The sequence below is a fragment of the Schistocerca serialis genome, chromosome 5 (genome assembly GCF_023864345.2).
Source record: "Schistocerca serialis cubense isolate TAMUIC-IGC-003099 chromosome 5, iqSchSeri2.2, whole genome shotgun sequence".
Classification (NCBI taxonomy): Eukaryota; Metazoa; Arthropoda; class Insecta; order Orthoptera; family Acrididae; genus Schistocerca; species Schistocerca serialis.
Genome location: NC_064642.1, coordinates 274,902,146 through 274,919,740, shown reverse-complemented (window position 1 = coordinate 274,919,740; position 17,595 = coordinate 274,902,146). Strand labels below are relative to the sequence as shown.

Genomic DNA, 17,595 nt, shown 5'->3' with positions numbered 1-17,595 from the left:
GTGCCTAGAACCGCTCGGTCACACCCGCCAGCTAAGCAGAATCAGTTAAGTATTTTGTTCCAAAGACTTACAAACAAACTATTAAGCAGGTGGTCATAATGTTTTGGCTCATCAGTGTGTGTTGTGTGTGTGTGTGTGTGTGTGTGTGTGTGTGTGTGTGTGTGAACAGTTAACTGTGATGTATGCCTATCAGGGCATAAAATATCTGTTCTAGCCTTGGTAACAGCCTCAATTGGACCAGTAGGAGACTGCATACATTTTTCAGATAATACACATCCAGCTAGGCTATTCATTGATGACTGGATCCCATACATACATACGCACTTATCAGCGAGCGCGGATTCTGAAGATCATGTGCCGACCTTACGATCTTCCTCCATATATGGAGATGATGTGCACTTCTGATCTTGTAAATATTGATACACAGCTGCTAAAGGTTCTTCTGCAGTTCATCGCCCGTTCGCTTCCTTGGCCTTCCAACTGAATGAATTCCATCAGGTTTTTCCGGTTGCACAACTCTGGCCAGGCACGTATCTCGCCTCCTAATAATCTGCCCTGCCAGGCTTATTCTCAGCGGTTTGTTTTTCTGTACGATGTTCGCTAATTTAATCAAGTCGAGCTTACTCTCGTGGAATGTTTCCATGAACGAGTGCCCTGCTATAGCCGGGTAAAGTTAGTCTGGAATATCTTACTTGACTGACGTACAAATATTTCTCGTCTATGCCATACTGGTATTTCTTTCCCAAAACAATCGCCCAATAGTCTAAGCGTGCTGATTACAATCGGTGTCTAGGACTGGCTTGTGTTTTATACTAGAGTCATTATTAATTCATGTTTGTATTCCATAACGTACAATTCGCTATATTCACTCTAAGACACTAAGGTTTGTTGTTACTGCGGAGTGAGCGACACGTTTTATGTATTACTCTCCGTTACTTATTTATTGTTATCAAAGTTGGCGGAAAACACTGATTGGATTCTAAAAACGATGCCTTCGCTAGATACTCGATCGTTGGCGCGCCAAGAAAGAAAGCTTACAAACTGTTCGCACAAATGTTTAAGCTATCTCAGGTTCCAGATCCTTTGTCCAAAATGAAAAGAAGCGTTCACCCAGCATATTTCCTCTTAGGAGGAAAACTCACAACACTAGCAACGGAAGCCCATCCAAGATAAATGACCTGACGACTGCAGCACAAAATTGGAGAGGAATTTTTGAAGTGCTGAAGTAAATAGCAGTTATTGTCTTTCTCCAATAAGGAATGACTGTTCCATTAATTTTAGGGAGTTAACATAATAATAAGAAACGTAAATAATGCTGCATACCTCCGCTATATGGGGCTTAAAGGAACTACGTGTATAAAATTTTGAATTGTTTAGAGGACATAAAAAGAAACATATTTTTATATAAGAGGAATACCGCTGGTGAATTCTTTGCCTGGAGAGATACATGAAGTTTTTGCGATAGTGATGTTCAGATATCGTGTTCAAACTACCGTGTGATGAATATGTTGGCACATGTTGCCGAAAATGTCGTCCGTTGTATTTCTATTCTAACAAGTGTCTCCAGAAGAACTGCCTTCACGTTTGGCTAAAGCTGCAGCGGCTATTCGTGAAACACCTTGTTGTTTGAACTTGTTGGGCAACGTTTAGCATACAGGTTGTGGTTATGCACTGATGTAAACGGACAACGTTTTCAGTGACAATTCTAAAACAGTATTCATCAAAGGGCAGTTTGAACACCGTCTCTGAACATCACTAGTGTCAAAGCCATCAATGAACCCTATCAGTGAAACGGTGCAACTGTGATGTTTTTGTGATGTAAAAAAGCGTTTCTTTATGATTACTTTGAACACAAAAATTTTGTTTACGTAGCTCTATAACACATGTTTTGGATATTATTTTATTGTGTTTATTTCCATTCCCCGTTTGCCAGACGAGAATATATTCAGCAATGTGAATAAATATGTAGCTGACACTAGGCAACATACATTCTGTGCACACCAAAATAAATTATTCTTTCTGGACTGGGATAAATTTCGATACACAACTTCAATGAAACTACAAGCAAATGGACCTCATCACATTTCAAAGGATTCCGTAATTACAAATAAATGTACATTTAACGGTAATGAAACTGATAATGACAGCATGCTGCAGAAACGCCTCGTTTGTAAATAAAAGTGACTAAAGCAGAAAAACTATTTAAACATTTGGATTACGGCTCCTATGGAATTTCCATCGTATAACAAAGATAATCGCTTTCTAAGTATCTTCACGTCTCTATTTTAGAGTATCAGGTTTTTCTTCGTTGCGCTTGCTTTCGATTTTACGTTCAGGGAGTCAACACTTTCGCTTGTTGTTATACCTTGTACACTGTTCAACATACGTCTTGTATAAATAAATAGAACATACTCATTTATTCTTTGATAGCATACCGAACTTTGATGTTGCTGTGTTAGCACTGTTTTCTTTGTCTTCAGTCGTGTCAATTTATTTTTTAACAAACCACGCACGATCCCTCCCAGTTACTATTCATAGGCACCAACCATTTCTGTGTCGTGTGGTAACTTCTCCACTACTTTATTAACATTAGATCAGCTCCAGTTTACATTACTGAAATACCTTGTCTTTGGAGGATCTCATGGCTTTGAGTCCCAAGCATTTATGCCAGTTTCCTACACCTGCGCATGACCACTACTGGTAACATTTAGTTTCTGTGGCAATGTCAGTCAGGAAGCAGCCGCCGAACAGGCAATAGCAGTGTAGTAACCGATATTGTGACATTTTACAAGTGCCTAACCAGAAGCAAACTATGTAGATTCATTTGGGTGAAACTTAAGTTTACTCTTGAAATTTTTGCATGTTAATTTAATATTTACTAGACACAATTCTCGCATTTTAGTTTATGTCGGAAAGTAACCGATTGTGTGACCCTCTACAAGTTACTAACCAGGAGCGAATTATTTAGTCACCAAAGTAATTCAGTTTTTCAATCTCTGCGTATTAATCTAGTTTGGCAGTCACAGTTCTTTCATTTACGTCAGTGTCTACAGTAGAATTTCGTAGCTCCAGTCGATAGTGGTCTGTTTGCCTGTGTAGTGTAGTTTTCCACTATCTTTAGTATGCACAGGGTCTGCTATTGCTGTGCGTGCATCCGAGATGAGTTGGCGACACTTCACTCGCAGCTGTAGGCTGTGTTGACTTCGTGTGCAAGCTTGAGGCTGCAATAGACGGGCATCACTGTTGTGGACTGGTCGTAGAAATAGAGCGGAGGTCCGGAACGACCCAAGAATTCGCACATGGGTCCGGGCGTGGCAGGCCACGAAAGACTTCCCGGGCGCCCGAACGCAAGGCCTCCCTGGTTAACCGGACAAACAAGTTCCAGGTGCTATCTGTGGGTGACAGTGTCCCCTCTGCCAGATGCGTCGCTTGTCCTGTTTCCGAGGAAACCTCTCAGATGGAGCATCCGAACAGTCACAGAATGTGGGATTATTGGCAGTTGGGAGCTCGATTGTTAGGCGAATTAGGAGGCCCCGTAGGGACATGGCTGCTAAGGAGGAGAAGAAAGCCAGTGTGCACTCTGTTTGCTTACTGACAGAGTCAAATGGAGTTGAAATGGCTCTGAGCACTATGGGACTCAACTGCGGAGGTCATTAGTCCCCTAGAACTTAGAACTAGTTAAACCCAACTAACCTAAGGACTTCACAAACATCCATGCCCGAAGCAGGATTCGAACCTGCGACCGTAGCGGTCTTGCGGTTCCAGACTGCAGCGCCTTTAACCGCACGGCCACTTCAGCCGGCCTGACAGAGTCATTCTAGACGTGGAACGGAACCTTCCGGATCCCTTGAAGCGCTCAGGGTGCAGCCAACTGCAAGTGGTTGGTCATGCTGATACTGATGATGTGTCTCGCTTTGGAGCGGAAGACATCCTCTCTAGTTTCGAGCGGTTGTCTGAAGTGGTAAAGGCTGCCAGTCGTGCTTGCGAGATGAAAGCAGAGTTCAGCATTAGCAGCAGTCGACAGGAACGATTGCAGACCTCTGGTACATAGCCGAATGGAAGGCCTGAATCAGAGGGTCAGACGATTCTACTACCGTGTAGGCTGCAGATTTTTCGACTTGGGCCATACGGCAGTGGGGTTTCGGGTTACGCTAAACAAGTAAACAGGTCAGGAGTCCGTTACACGCAGAAGGAGGCTATAAGAGTAGCGGGGACTGCGAAGCGTGGACTGGGCGGTTTTTAGTTCAGAAGGTCTCGAGGAAACACAAAAAGAGCTTCAATCTCAAAGGATACGTAGAACTAGGAACCATCGGTATAGGAATTGTCAATTGTCGTAACTGTGTTGGAGAAGTACCAGAGCTCCAAGCACTAATAAAAAGCACTGATGCTCAGATCTTTAGTGATAGTTGGGAGCTCCAAAAGGCGGAGATAAGTTCAGCTGAAATTTTTGCGAAAGACCCATCGGTATTCAGAAACGATAGGCTGAAAACAGTTGGCGGTGGCGTATTTGTTGCTGTTAAATGTAGTTTATCTTCTAGCGAAACTAAAGTAGATAGTTTCTGTGACTTAGTAAGCGTAGAGGTCATTCTTGACCAGAAAAAAATAATAATTGGATTCTTTTACCGAGCTCCCAGCTCAAGTGATACAACTGCTGAAAAGTTCAAAGAAATCTTGAGTCTATTTTCAAGCAAGTGCCCAAGTCATACAATATGACTGCAATATACTCTCGATATGTTGGCGAGAATAATGTTCGTATCGGGAGGTACGCATAAAAAACAGTGCGAAATTATGCTAGACGCATTCCATGAAAATTATTTCGAGCAGTTAGTTCATGAGCCCACTCTAAAACTTAATGGTTATAAAAACGCGCCTGACCTCTCAGCAACATATAATCCTGAGCTAATAACGGGTCTCAAAACGGATTCAGAGATTAGTTAACTCAGGGTTGTCCTAGCGAGACTGAATACGGTAACTCCCAAATCCACCAAATATAAGCGGAAAATATATCTCTTCAAAACAGCAAAAAAAAAAAAAAATCACTTGACGCCTTCCTGAAAGACAGTCTCCAATCTAACGTAGGAGTAGAGCAGATGTGGCACGAATTCAATGAAATAGTATCAGCAGCAATTGAGAGATCTATACCAAATAACTTACAAAAGACATAGCACAAAACATGTCAGAACACTGTTGCAGAAACAACGAGAAACGCATGACAAATTTAAACGAACGCAAAATCTCCAAGACTGACAATCTTTTATAGAAGCTCGAAATTTATCTCAGAGATCAATGCGGGGTGCTTATAATAGTTTCCATTATGAAACATTATCTCGACACCTGGCACCAAATCCAAAGAGATTCTGGACGTGTGTGAAGTACTTCTCTGCGTGATAGGGATGGAAATAGAGTTACTAAACACAGCCGTCCAAAAGTTTATTCACCAAAGAGGACGAAGTTCATATTCTAGAATGTGAACTAAGAACAGCTGCCAACATGAATAATTTAGAAATAGATATCAAATGTTCAAATATGTGTGAATTCCTAAGGGACCAAACTGCTGGCCCATCGGTCCCTAGACTTTCACACTACGTAAACTAACTTAAACTAGAAACAACACACACACCCAGGCCCAAAATAGGACTGTACCGTCCGGCGGAAAGGGCCGCGCAGTCCGTGACATGGCGCCTCTAACCACGCGGCCACTCCGCACGGCAAAAAGATATCCTCGGAGTAGTGAAGCAACTTAAATCACTTAATGAAAACTAGTCTTCCGGTCTAGATTGTATAGATTCATTTCAGAATATGCTGATGCAATAGCTCCATTCTTAACAACCATATACAACCGCTCTCTCGGTGAAAGATCCGCACCCAAAGACTAGAAGGTTTCACAGGTTACAGCAATATTCCAAAAAGGCGACAGGGGTAATCCACTAAATTACACCCCAGTCATTAACGTCAATATGTAGCAGGATTTTGGACTAAATATAATGTTCGAGCTTCATGAATCACATCGAAGAGAATGATCTATTGACACATGTAAATACGATTTTAGAAAACATTGTTCTTGTGAAACATTACTAGCTCTTTACTTACACCGTGTTGAGTGCGATCGACAAGCTATTTCAAGTATTTCTAGATTTCCAGAAGGCTTTTGACACCATACCTCACCAGCGGCTTGTAATAGAATTAGTGCTTATGGAATATCATCTCAGTTATGCGACTGTATTCGTGATGTCCTGTCAGAAAGGTCACAGTTCGTAGTAACTGACGGAAAGTCAACGAGTAAAGCAGAAGTGATTTCTAGCGTTCCCAAAGGTAGTATTATAGGCCCTCTGCTGTTCCTTATCTACAGAGATGATTTATAAGTCGATCTGGGAAGTCGTATTAGCTTGTCTGCAGATGATGCTGCTGTTTATCCTCATCAGAAGACAAAAATTAATTGCAAAAAAATTTAAATAAGATATTTGTATGGCGCAAAAATTGGCAATTGACCTTAAATAATGGAAAATGTGAGGTCATCCACGTGAGTCCTAAAAGGAATCCCTTGAAGTTCGTTACACGATAAATCACCCAAATCTAAAGCCCTTAATTCAACTAAATACCTAGTAGTTACAATTACAAACAACTTAACTTGGAAGGAACACATTGAAAAAATATGGGGAAAGCGAACCAAAGACAGTTTTATTGGGAGAACACTAAGAATATCCAATAGATCTACTGAAGAGACTGCCTACTTTGCGCTTTTCCGTCCACTTTTGGGATACTGCTGCGCGGTATGGGATCCGTACTGACAGGATTAATTGAGTACGTCAAAAAAGTTCAAAGATGGGCAACACGTTTTGTATTGTCGAGAAATAGGAGAGAAAGCGACATGGAGATGTTACAGGGTTTCTGGTGGAAATCGTTAAAACGAAGATGCATTTCGTTGCGGTGGATTCTTCTCACAAAATTGCAATCACCAACTTTCTCCTCAGAATATAAAAATAGTTTGTTGAATCCGACCTACATAGAGAGAAAAGATTATCATAATAAAATAAGGGAAATCAGAACTCGTGCGGAAAGATACAGTTATTTATTTTTTCCTCGAGCTGTTCGAGAATGAAATCATAAAGAATTAATGTGAAGGTGGGTGGATGAACCCCCTGCCAGGCGCTCAAGTGTAATTTGCCGACAAACCATGTAGACGTAGATGTAGATGACGTCACTTCCATCGACCTTATACAATGAGTGGCACTCGATTATCTGAATTCTGATCAATTCGTCATGACGATTTATCGCATACATTCGCACTCTAAATGCGAGATCCAATGGCCATAAATTTTCGAAGAGGAAAAACGGAAACTTTTTGCCTTTTAGTATGACGCTTGACCATAGACAGTCTCGAAAAATAATACTAAATCTGATGATGCTCTAAGACCGAAACCAGTTGTAATTGAGGGTTGTTAATCAACATAACTTCAGTCGTGATTGTGCATTATAATAAAGAGTTATTAAAATTACTGAACAGATCAATTCACATTTTCATGTCCTCAAGAGCAAACGCCACGGTTGTTTCAGAGAAGTGCATGATGAACAATGTGACACGAAACACTTAATATTTTAAGTAACTGTCACTTTTGAAAACAAAAGGTTTTGAGTAAAGAAATTTCGTCTGGCTGAAAAATGGAAATTAATAAGCTTTCAAGCGACTCACCTGTCCCCCTCAGCGAGGTAACAGAACGTACGCAACGTATACGTCAATCACTTGTCGGGAAACTGGTGGAAAGTTTTTAATTATAATTGGACCTTTACGAAAGAAAACTGTGAGGGTGAAATACATGGCTTTTTTTTCCTCCAATATTGACTACCTGCCACGTAGCTTGACGTTTGCAAGAGGATTTTAAAATATTCATAAGACAAACTAATTTAAAAATTATTGAATTTAGTTATTTACATAACAGTCGTACTTACGTTAGCAGGTAGATTAGCTAGATTTCGAAACTGCGGCGAGTACATCCTGTTAGGTATTTTATTGTCATATATCTGCCTCTGAATTTCCCTCATGTTTCCCAGTGCTTTGTTCTGATCTTCGTTCGACTCTTTATCTGAAAATAAAACAAATTTATTAAAGAGAAATAAATGTATTGTCGTATACATAACAGATATTTGAAATGATTTCCTTGTTCTATTTGTACTTCACTCGAGGATGAAATGCAGAAATATTCAATATCGTAAACTTGGTTTATCGCTCTTCGTGAAGGTATACTCTATATGACCGTTTGACACCCATTTTCGAATATTGATTCTAACCTTACACAGCAGCATTTCGCGAACAGTTCCTCAATTTATTTTATTTCGAGTTTCTATAACAACCTAGTTCAGATAGAACAGGTCGGACACAAATCCAGCAGAACGACTCTCACTACGTTCGACGTCTTTCCTCGCGGCCGGCTGGAGTGGCCGAGCGGTTCTAGGCGCTACAGTCCGGAACCTCGCGACCGCTGCGGTCGCAGGTTCGAATCCTGCCTCGGGCATGGATGTGTGTGATGTCTTTAGGTTAGTTAGGTTTAAGTAGTTCTAAGTTCTAGGGGACTGATGACCACAGCAGTTAAGTCCCATAGTGCTCAGAGCCATTTGAATCTTTCCTCGAGGCCAGTTAGTAAGCACCACAAATTCCCGAACAATGATTCAGAACATCTAGCACATTAACAACTATACATCGGAAGAATGGTCACAATAAATAGCATGCATCGACTGAGCTACATACAAACGATTTTGGGTTTTCCTCTCCACTCCCTGTTATACACGTCTGCGTGACTGATCAAACTTCTTCAGTTGCAGATTTAAGCTCCGAGCTCAGCGAAAAAATGGAAAAGTTCTCCTTTTGAATGATACGTGGAAGCAGAGATCCTGCAAGCGAAGTGCCTGTACTTTAATTGCAGATCGAGCTATACACAGACCTCAGAAACACGGCCATTGTTTCAGGCTGTCAGGTCAGTGGAAGGTTGTGGAAACTGTATAAAGCTTTGTGGATTGTCCTCATCAGAATGTCAGATTAAACAGTTTTGATTCGTGGAAATATAAACTGTTGCTTTTTTTTTAAAAAAAAAAAGAATGTAAACATTGCACTTTCCTGAAACTTACAGGAGGTTTAGTTCTCGGCTGTGACGAGTGTGCAACTTTTGAATGTCATTCGTTTACGTCCGTCTGTTATATGTTTCCACTATACCAACAAAGCATAAAGTTTACCCTTCGCCCAAGATTGTTGTTTCCTGTAGAGTCTTTAACTTCATCCAGCCTATTTTACGTTTCAGTAAAATGCGACTCGTCTTTTAGTTCTTGCACAAGATGCAAGCGTTTTATCGGGCAATGAGTTACGCTTGGAACCCGCTGCTCTAAGGCTGTATGGTGGATCGCATACCAAGCTTGACCCCGCGCATAGAACCATTTCACTGTATCGGAGCCGTGAGAAGGTGTTAGAATGCACTTACAACAATCGGTCACGACAAAACACTTAACCCATTCATGATTAGTTTGCCTACTTTGAGGATCTTAATTAAACAAGTTACCATTATTCAGTTGTACGGTTTTTGTAGATAAGACACAGTGAAGCCGTTCAGAACTAGTGCTAGCAACAATTTTGAAACAGCTAATTTGCAGATATTTACTGGTGCGATTCAGTATTGTACGAGAATCGAAGTATTTTCCTAAAGCACGATAACAGTACCAACACCGTCAGCCTTTGCAGACACGTCCTGCATAATGAGCGATTCTGTCACGACTAGGACATTCTTGACATTTTGGACCTACATTAACGATCTCATAACGTGTTGGCTCGTGGAAAGACCGACGTATCTTTGAAGGTGAAATGTGTTAATACTTTTACAGGCAGACACATTTATTTCCTATCTGTTCACATTTGGCTCTGACTGGAGACGACCATGACTGAATATCTCCAAATACAATAAATAACATTTTGTAACACCTTTCGTATGCGCAGATTTTCCATTATGATAACGCTGAATAAATCACACAAAAGATGGTGCAGTTTGTATGATCATCAGATGAGCAGTTATGGGCGAATCGGCTTCAAACAGATGGGAATGAATGTGTAAAGCAAAAATGCTTTTTAAAAGTACTGCAATCTATAAGTTAAAAATTATTTACGTCAATCACGTACACTCACATAAATGGAAAGAGTTACACCATGAAACAATTATCCGATAATTATCAAATTTCGTTACGGTATTATCACATAATGGATATTAAATGATACGACGCTTATTCCATTCAGGGATGATATCCATCATCAACATCACTATGAGGTGTGACCCCCACAGACACCAAAACAGTAATGTATTCGTAGTAATGCGAAAGCAATATCGTCTTGTGGAAGTGCTTGTGAATACGTAAGTTGAAGGTGGAAAGGGGAAAAGGAAAGGATAGGGAAGCAACTAATGATATCATCTTCATCGTGACTTTATGCTGAATAAACGACGACGACTGGGAATATGCGCTGGATCAGCACTCGAAACCAGGATGTCCTCCGTACTAGGCATTTCCGTGAATCTCTGCTCCACCTGGACACAGATTTTTATCGCAAATGCGCTATCTCGACACGCTCTCCAGCCGACTCACATTTCCGCCTAGTTCCATCTATCTGCAGTCTCCGTCCATATACTCCACGTTCGCTAATCTTAGGTTCCCACTGTGATGGGACGTAAATGCGCATTTGCACTGAAGGTTGAGGGTTCACTACCCATCGAGGTGAATGAAATGTATGAATGCGTGGTATCTGTTCTTTCTGACATGTCATAAGGAACAAACGCCACTCAAAATCCGCAGCTGCGATACATATTAAGTACATTGAAGGTGGAGGTGGGAGAAGTGAAAGGAAAGGGAAGGAGGTAATGAAACCAGAAGCTTGTCTGAAAGATGAGATACCAGGCATTTATACAATCAAACTGCCTCGATGGGTGATGAATGTATAACCTTCAATACAGATACTCATTTACTTTCGACCTCAAGCGCGAGTCTACCATTGGCGAGCAGCGAGGACATGGACGGGTACAGCGGATAGGTAGCGCACGGTGGACGTGTGGGTCGGCAGGGAGGCGCGCCGAGATAGTCCGCGAATTTGCGATAAACACCGTGTCCTGATGGCGCAGTAGTTAACGCAACTTCCTAGTATCAGGAGATCCTAGTTTAGAGTCACAGTCCGGCACACGTTTTCACTCGTCGCCGCTAATTCCACCTGAAGTCCCGATACAGTCGATATTATTAGTTCCAACTCTACCTTCAATTTACGTAATGTGTAACACAGCTGTGTAATTCTTGTGGTGTCTATTCTTTCAGACATGCAGCTCATTTCATTAGTTCCGTCCCTTTCCTCCTTTCTCCCCCCCTCCCTCCTCCTCGCCTCCACCTTCAATTTACATGATATCTACCACTATTTCGGATTTAGCGCGGTGTCTGTTCTTTTGGACGTGTTCGAACGAGCAGCCACCACGCATTCATATGATTTCTAGCGGTGCCTGGAACACCTGCTGTGTTAGTTCCTGAGGTTCGTGAAGATTTCCGGCTGCAAGATGGTATGAATGTGTACGTCTTCCCATCGCACCCCACTCATACTCTGAGTGTGACAAATCAGGGTACACGCCAGGTCAATCAAAGATCCGTAGGGAACTCAACTCATTTTTGGTGTGAACTAAAGTGCAGGGTCTCGCACTGTGCTTTTATAATACGAGTATGCTGTTTGGCGCCCTGGTCATGAATGACATGACAACAGGTGCTCACCGTTCCTTTGACACACTAGTGAGCATTCTGCCTTCTTTCAGACACTACCAAATCAGTCCTGTTAATAGGTCCCATAGCTACCCATACGACGATTCCAAGGGACTGAGAAATATGAGTCTGGAGAATCACTGTTTTCTGTGGTCTACATTGGCAACATCACAAACAGGGATGAGGCAGATTGATGAATCCCATAGACCAGGGCTTCGCAACAAAATTTTCTCGAGGACCCCCTCATCAAGCATGATTGGTACGTCATATCACAGTATCAAGCACCTAAAAAAGCCAGTGGCTGTCAGTTGTCAGCTGCAAAGAGGCAGCGAGCGTAGTCTAACGGCATACAGTAGAACTATTTCCGTCTATGTAATTCTAGTTTTCCGCTTGAGTGAGCTAGTGTCAGTTGGCTCTAGGAAGACGCTAGACGAAGAAGTTAGCGTTCGCTAAAGCTCTTCTCATGCAGGAATCGGCAAAAATAAAAAATCTGTTATCACGCGGAATATACTTAATATACTTTTTATTCTAATAGCATCTTGCGGACCCCTCTTGCATAGCTCGCGGACCCCTGTGGGTCCGCGGACCACTTGTTGGGAACCACAGCCATAGACTATCAGTCAGTGTGCCAGTAGGCTCCTGATCTACATCATCCATTTCTCTGTGGTCAGTGGTATGATTACAGCGGTAAAGGACACATGGCAGCTCTAGATCTCAGTCGAGTTATCAACAATCTGTACCCGACGATTCGCTATCACTGTCGATAACTATGTCCGGATTTCAGTTTCTGTCATCTGCCTATTCATCATAGCCAGTCAAACAACTGTGTGATCATCGAATGGCGTAGCACTTTTGTAAGGACTCTTCCTGCCACGCTGTTGTTCTCATTCTACATGTATGTCGTCATCACCTGTGTTGGAGTCGTTGCATTAAAATCATCAGTCAGTGCAGTCTGTTGGTATGATGCTGTCAATGACTCGACTTTTCTCAACGTCCAAAAAGTGACAGTAGGCTGCAGGACATCATATTTAGCAGTGTCCTCCTGAAAATTTCCAGTAACATTAAAAGGTTTGTGTCCTAGACTGGATGACCATTTATGAATGCCATTTATGAATTGATCGATCTTAGGAAGGGAAGCCAAATAAAAGGCTATTACTGTGCATAAAATAATATTTTGTTATCGGGCCAGCTAAATAAAACGTGTAAGTACTCAGAGAATTTTTGCATCCTGTAAAGGAGAGCCACATAAAAGGTTACTTTTATATGAAAAGATATTTGGCAAGAATATCGTCGCGAAAGACTTTAACTTTGCAGCCCCTAAATAAACAAAATTGTAAGATTAATTTATTCGTCCTCGTTAATTCTTTAATCCTTAAAGAGTCTTGGAGGAATAGGATAAGGTCTTTCTCTACTTTAATTAGATACAAGATTCTGTTTCTTTGGCTGTTGGAATCAGGTGAGATAATACAATACCGAACTGTAGTGCCTTTGTTGTTCAGAAGTTCGATGCAATGTACCTTCGGACATGCACTCTTGTATGCGTGTCCAAAGCAACATTTATCGCACTTCTGAACAAACTACTATATCATTTACATCTGCCGACACCAGGCAAGCGATTCTCATTTAAAATTTCTTTCCTGTAGGGGAATATATGTAATGGATTTACGAGTGCAGGCTCTAGATACATGGTTGACGACATATGGAAGTTAGGATCTGGTCGTGAAGTATGCTCGGGTAGGCCAATGGTAAGGGTGACCGTTCGCGATAAGCGGGAAATACGGGTTGCTTCGCGGTCCAGTACACATTTTCATTGTTGTCATTCCGCTATACATCTGATCGTTAACCATATTAGAAAATACTAATACATTACATGTAAGTGACATAAAGTTATCTGTAAAATTTCTCAAGAGCCACTGGGCTACATAGTCATTTATCGAACCAAAAGGAGTGAATAAATTAAAGAAACAGTTTGGCTTATTACGATGCCTCAATGTTAACATATTCATTACATGACTCATGCCGTAATTATAGTCTTCTCCTATAATAATAACATTTGTATTGGGCTTCCCTCCCCAGGATGCCAAAACTGTCACATAATAAACAAATTTTTTGGGTGATCTTCTAAGAACACATTTTATGCAAAGTAGTAGCCTTTAATTTGTTTCCCTCTCCCAGGATCGCACAATTCACAATTGGCAGTAACCTTTAATTTAGCTGACCCGCCAGGCCCTTTTTTTCCTTTTTTTTTTTTTTTTTTTTTTTACACAGCCTTCCAATTAATGGAATACGTTTAACGTTAGATACACGCAATGAAATCAAGTGCACCTATAGGAATGGCGTTTCTTTGTTTAGAAAATACAGAAAATAGTCTCGAATAAAATTGAAAATTCAATCGACAAAATTTGAAGGCGTCCGGTCAAGGTGTTCATGGCCCAACACTTCTCATCTGTATATTTTTGGACTTACGCGTCTTAACGGTGACGTGCTAGCTGTGGGGGTCGCCCTTACCGCTGCTCTGTGGAATGATGTCGGGGTCCCTCTCGTCCTTGCCCTCGGCGCTGCCCTCGGCGTCCTTCTGCGTGCCGCCTCCGTTGACGACGCCGCCGTCGCCGTTCCCGACGCCTCCGTCGCGCGCGACCGCAGTTCCACTGGTCGCTTTCACGGCTTTAATCTCGCCGTTGCGGCTCTTCAGTCCGAAGTCCTCGTCGTCGTCGTCGTTGTCGCCGCCACTCGTCACGCTCTGCGACTTCTCGCCTTCCGCGCCGCTGCGTCCGCGAACCCGCATCACGATGACTATGACGACTGCGACCAGCACCAACGCCGAAACGACTCCAATCAAGATCCCGAGGATGGGTGTGATCTCCAGAACGTGCGTCGTTGCCGCTGCGGGAATAAATCACGTGAGTAAGCGCTGATCATCCTACGATATCATTCACTGTCATTTATTAAGCAACATGTGTGACGTGTTTCAGAAGCATTTTAGTGCTAATCTTTATTCTCATAGATGGACGAATCCTTTCTTGAACTAAAGCTCCTAGCGACTTACAGGATCTTATGCAAACTAGAATTACTTGAAATACGTTTTATCACTCGGCAATCTGTGAATTTGCACCAATTAATTGATTACTGTCAGATATGTGCAAATACGAATGATTAAACGTCAAGGTAATTTTCATGTTATTTATAATATTATTTGTATTTAAAAACCAAGTTCTTAATTATATTACTTATTCCGTTTATAAAAATAGAACTGACTAGAACGTACATTATTCTAGAAGAAGTTTAGCCAAAGAACGTAGTTAGAAGAAACACTTCCACGAATACGGACGCAATAAGTACTTACATATTTTAGCTTCTATGATGGAGTATGAATTACATAATTAGAGTAACACAATAAGCTGTAATTCTATTAAAAACAACATTATTCTACAATCAGAATGGTAACTGTTACTACACATTATAAAACGGCACTCTGTTGACAGGAAAATCGACTAATCGGTCGATATGAGAATCTGTTGCAGAATAATGAAAACTAAGGACTAATTAACTTTACCACAATTTGGTTATGAGAAATTAAATTAATTACCTAAGAAATTACATAAATTATTCCAAAACATTTAGTCTGTGTGTCTAATCGTCCTGTACTGCAGATATACATTATCAGAAAACAAACTGAAACCTTAAAGTTTCGGATATATGTTATTTTAAAAATTACGTTCTGTTTTTTAACTGTTACTTCCCAGTTAAATCTCACGCTTTGTGAGCCAGCCTTAAATGCGATATTAAAGGTTGTACTACCAGGTAAATGCTTCGATTTATAGATTCTAGTGGTGATAATATAGTTGAAACGACAGAAGCAGTATGCGTAACGATATTGGGAAAATAGTACTGATGGAAATCTGAAATATTTATTAATAGAAGGCTAGTATAGTGTGTGATCGACGTGAAGGAAAGCTGAGAAACCAAGCTGTATGAATTATGCGAATACGCACAAATATCAGTTTAGATGCATAATCAGTTTATCCAATACAGCTTATAAAAATGTAAGGAATGTATTGCATTGTATGTTAACCGGGGACCTAGAAACGACGGAGAGGCTCCGTCCCCACCTCAGCCGCAGTGGTCCACAACCCCTCGACGACTACCGCAGTCCACTTCACCCCTCCGCCCGCCCACACCGAACCCAGGATTATTGTGCGGTTCGGCTCCCGGCGGACCGCTCCAGGGAACGTCTCACACCAGACGAGTGTAACCCCTATGTTTGCATGATAGAGTAATTGTGGTGTACGCGGTACGTGGAAAACTTATTTGTGCAGCAAACGCCGACATGTTGTAGCTGAAGCGGAATAAGGGGAACCAGCCCTCATTCTCCGAGGCAGATGGAAAACCGCCTAAAATCCATCCACAGACTGGCCGGCTCACCGGACCTCGACACAAGTCCACCGGGCTGATTCGTGCCGTGGTTCAGGTGCTCCCTCCCACACCGAAACGCCGTACGTTAGACAGATCGGCTAACCGGGCGGGCAACATGTAAGGATACTAACAAGGGAACCTCCCCATCGCACCCCCCTCAGATTTAGTTATAAGTTGGCACAGTGGATAGGCCTTGATAAACTGAACACAGATCAATTGAGAAAACAGGAAGAAGTTGTGTGGAACTGTGAAAAAATGAGCAAAATATACAAACTGAGCAGTCCATGGGCGACATAGGCAACATCATGGACAATGTGATCTCAGGAGCGCCGTGGTCCCGTGGTAGCGTGAGCAGCTGCAGGACGAGAGGTCTTTGGTTCAAGTCTTCCCTCGAGTGAAAATTTTACTTTCTTTATTTTTGCATAGTTATTATCTGTCCGTTCGTTCATTGATGTCTCTGTTCACTGTAATAAGTTTAGTGTCTGTGTTTTGCGACCGAATCGCAAAACCGTGCGATTAGTAGACGAAAGGACGTGCCTCTCCAATGGGAACCGAAACCATTTGATCGCAAGGTCATAGGGCAACCGATTCCTCCACAGGAAAACACATCTGATATATTCTATACGACACTGGTGACGGCATGTGCGTCACATGACAGGAATATGTTGTCGACCCACCTAACTTGTATACTTGGTGAATGGGTAAAAAGATTCTTCTACCTTGCCCGATTTAGGTTTTCTTGTGGATGTGATAATCACTCCCAAAAAAGTGATGAAAACATAAGTTTGTCACATAAACTGAAAATAAAAATTAAACTTTTCACTCGATGGAAGATTTGAACGAAGGACCTTTCGTTCCGCAGCTACTCACGTCACCACGAGACCACGGCGTTCTTGCGGTCCCAGTGTCCTTGATGTTGCTTATCTTCGCATGAACTACTTAGTTTGTATATTTTGCTTATTTTTACACAGTTCCACACAACTTCTTCCTGTTCTCTCAAATGATCTGTGTTCACTTTTTCAAGGCCTATCCACTGTGCCAACTTATAACTAAATCTGAGGGGGGTGCGATGGGGAGGTTCCCTTGTAAGAATTTTTCTATGCATATTGGAATTGCACGTGACTTATGGGACATGAACATGGATTTCAAGATTGTAGATCTCCTACATATACCGGAGAAAATTGACGTTCTCCAGTTGCATTCGGTCAACATCTATAAATAAAAGACGCTCAACAGAACGGCCTCCTACAATGCGTCGTTTACCATGAAAAACGTCCACACTAATAGTGAAATAGGTAAATGTCAAATATTTTGAGCATATTATGTTAGTGATAACAAACAGTAGGGAATAGCAAAGCTATCCTCTATTAAGTTTCTGAAAGTGTATGCGTAACGGAATTTAACAAACTCACTATCGATATT

At 41.6% G+C, this 17,595-nt stretch overlaps 1 protein-coding gene across 2 annotated transcripts in view; it reads right to left on the bottom strand.

Moving 5' to 3' along the window:
- LOC126481227 (nephrin-like) overlaps window positions 1–17,595 on the bottom strand; it is a 667,514-nt gene that overhangs the window by 7,447 nt on the left and 642,472 nt on the right. For both annotated transcript variants that reach the window (XM_050104833.1, XM_050104834.1), the window contains exons 12-13: window positions 14,269–14,643; window positions 7,948–8,081 (exon numbers count right to left, since the gene is read on the bottom strand). In XM_050104833.1, coding sequence (XP_049960790.1) covers window positions 7,948–8,081; window positions 14,269–14,643 — 509 coding nt within the window. The remainder of the gene's footprint in view (window positions 1–7,947; window positions 8,082–14,268; window positions 14,644–17,595) is intronic.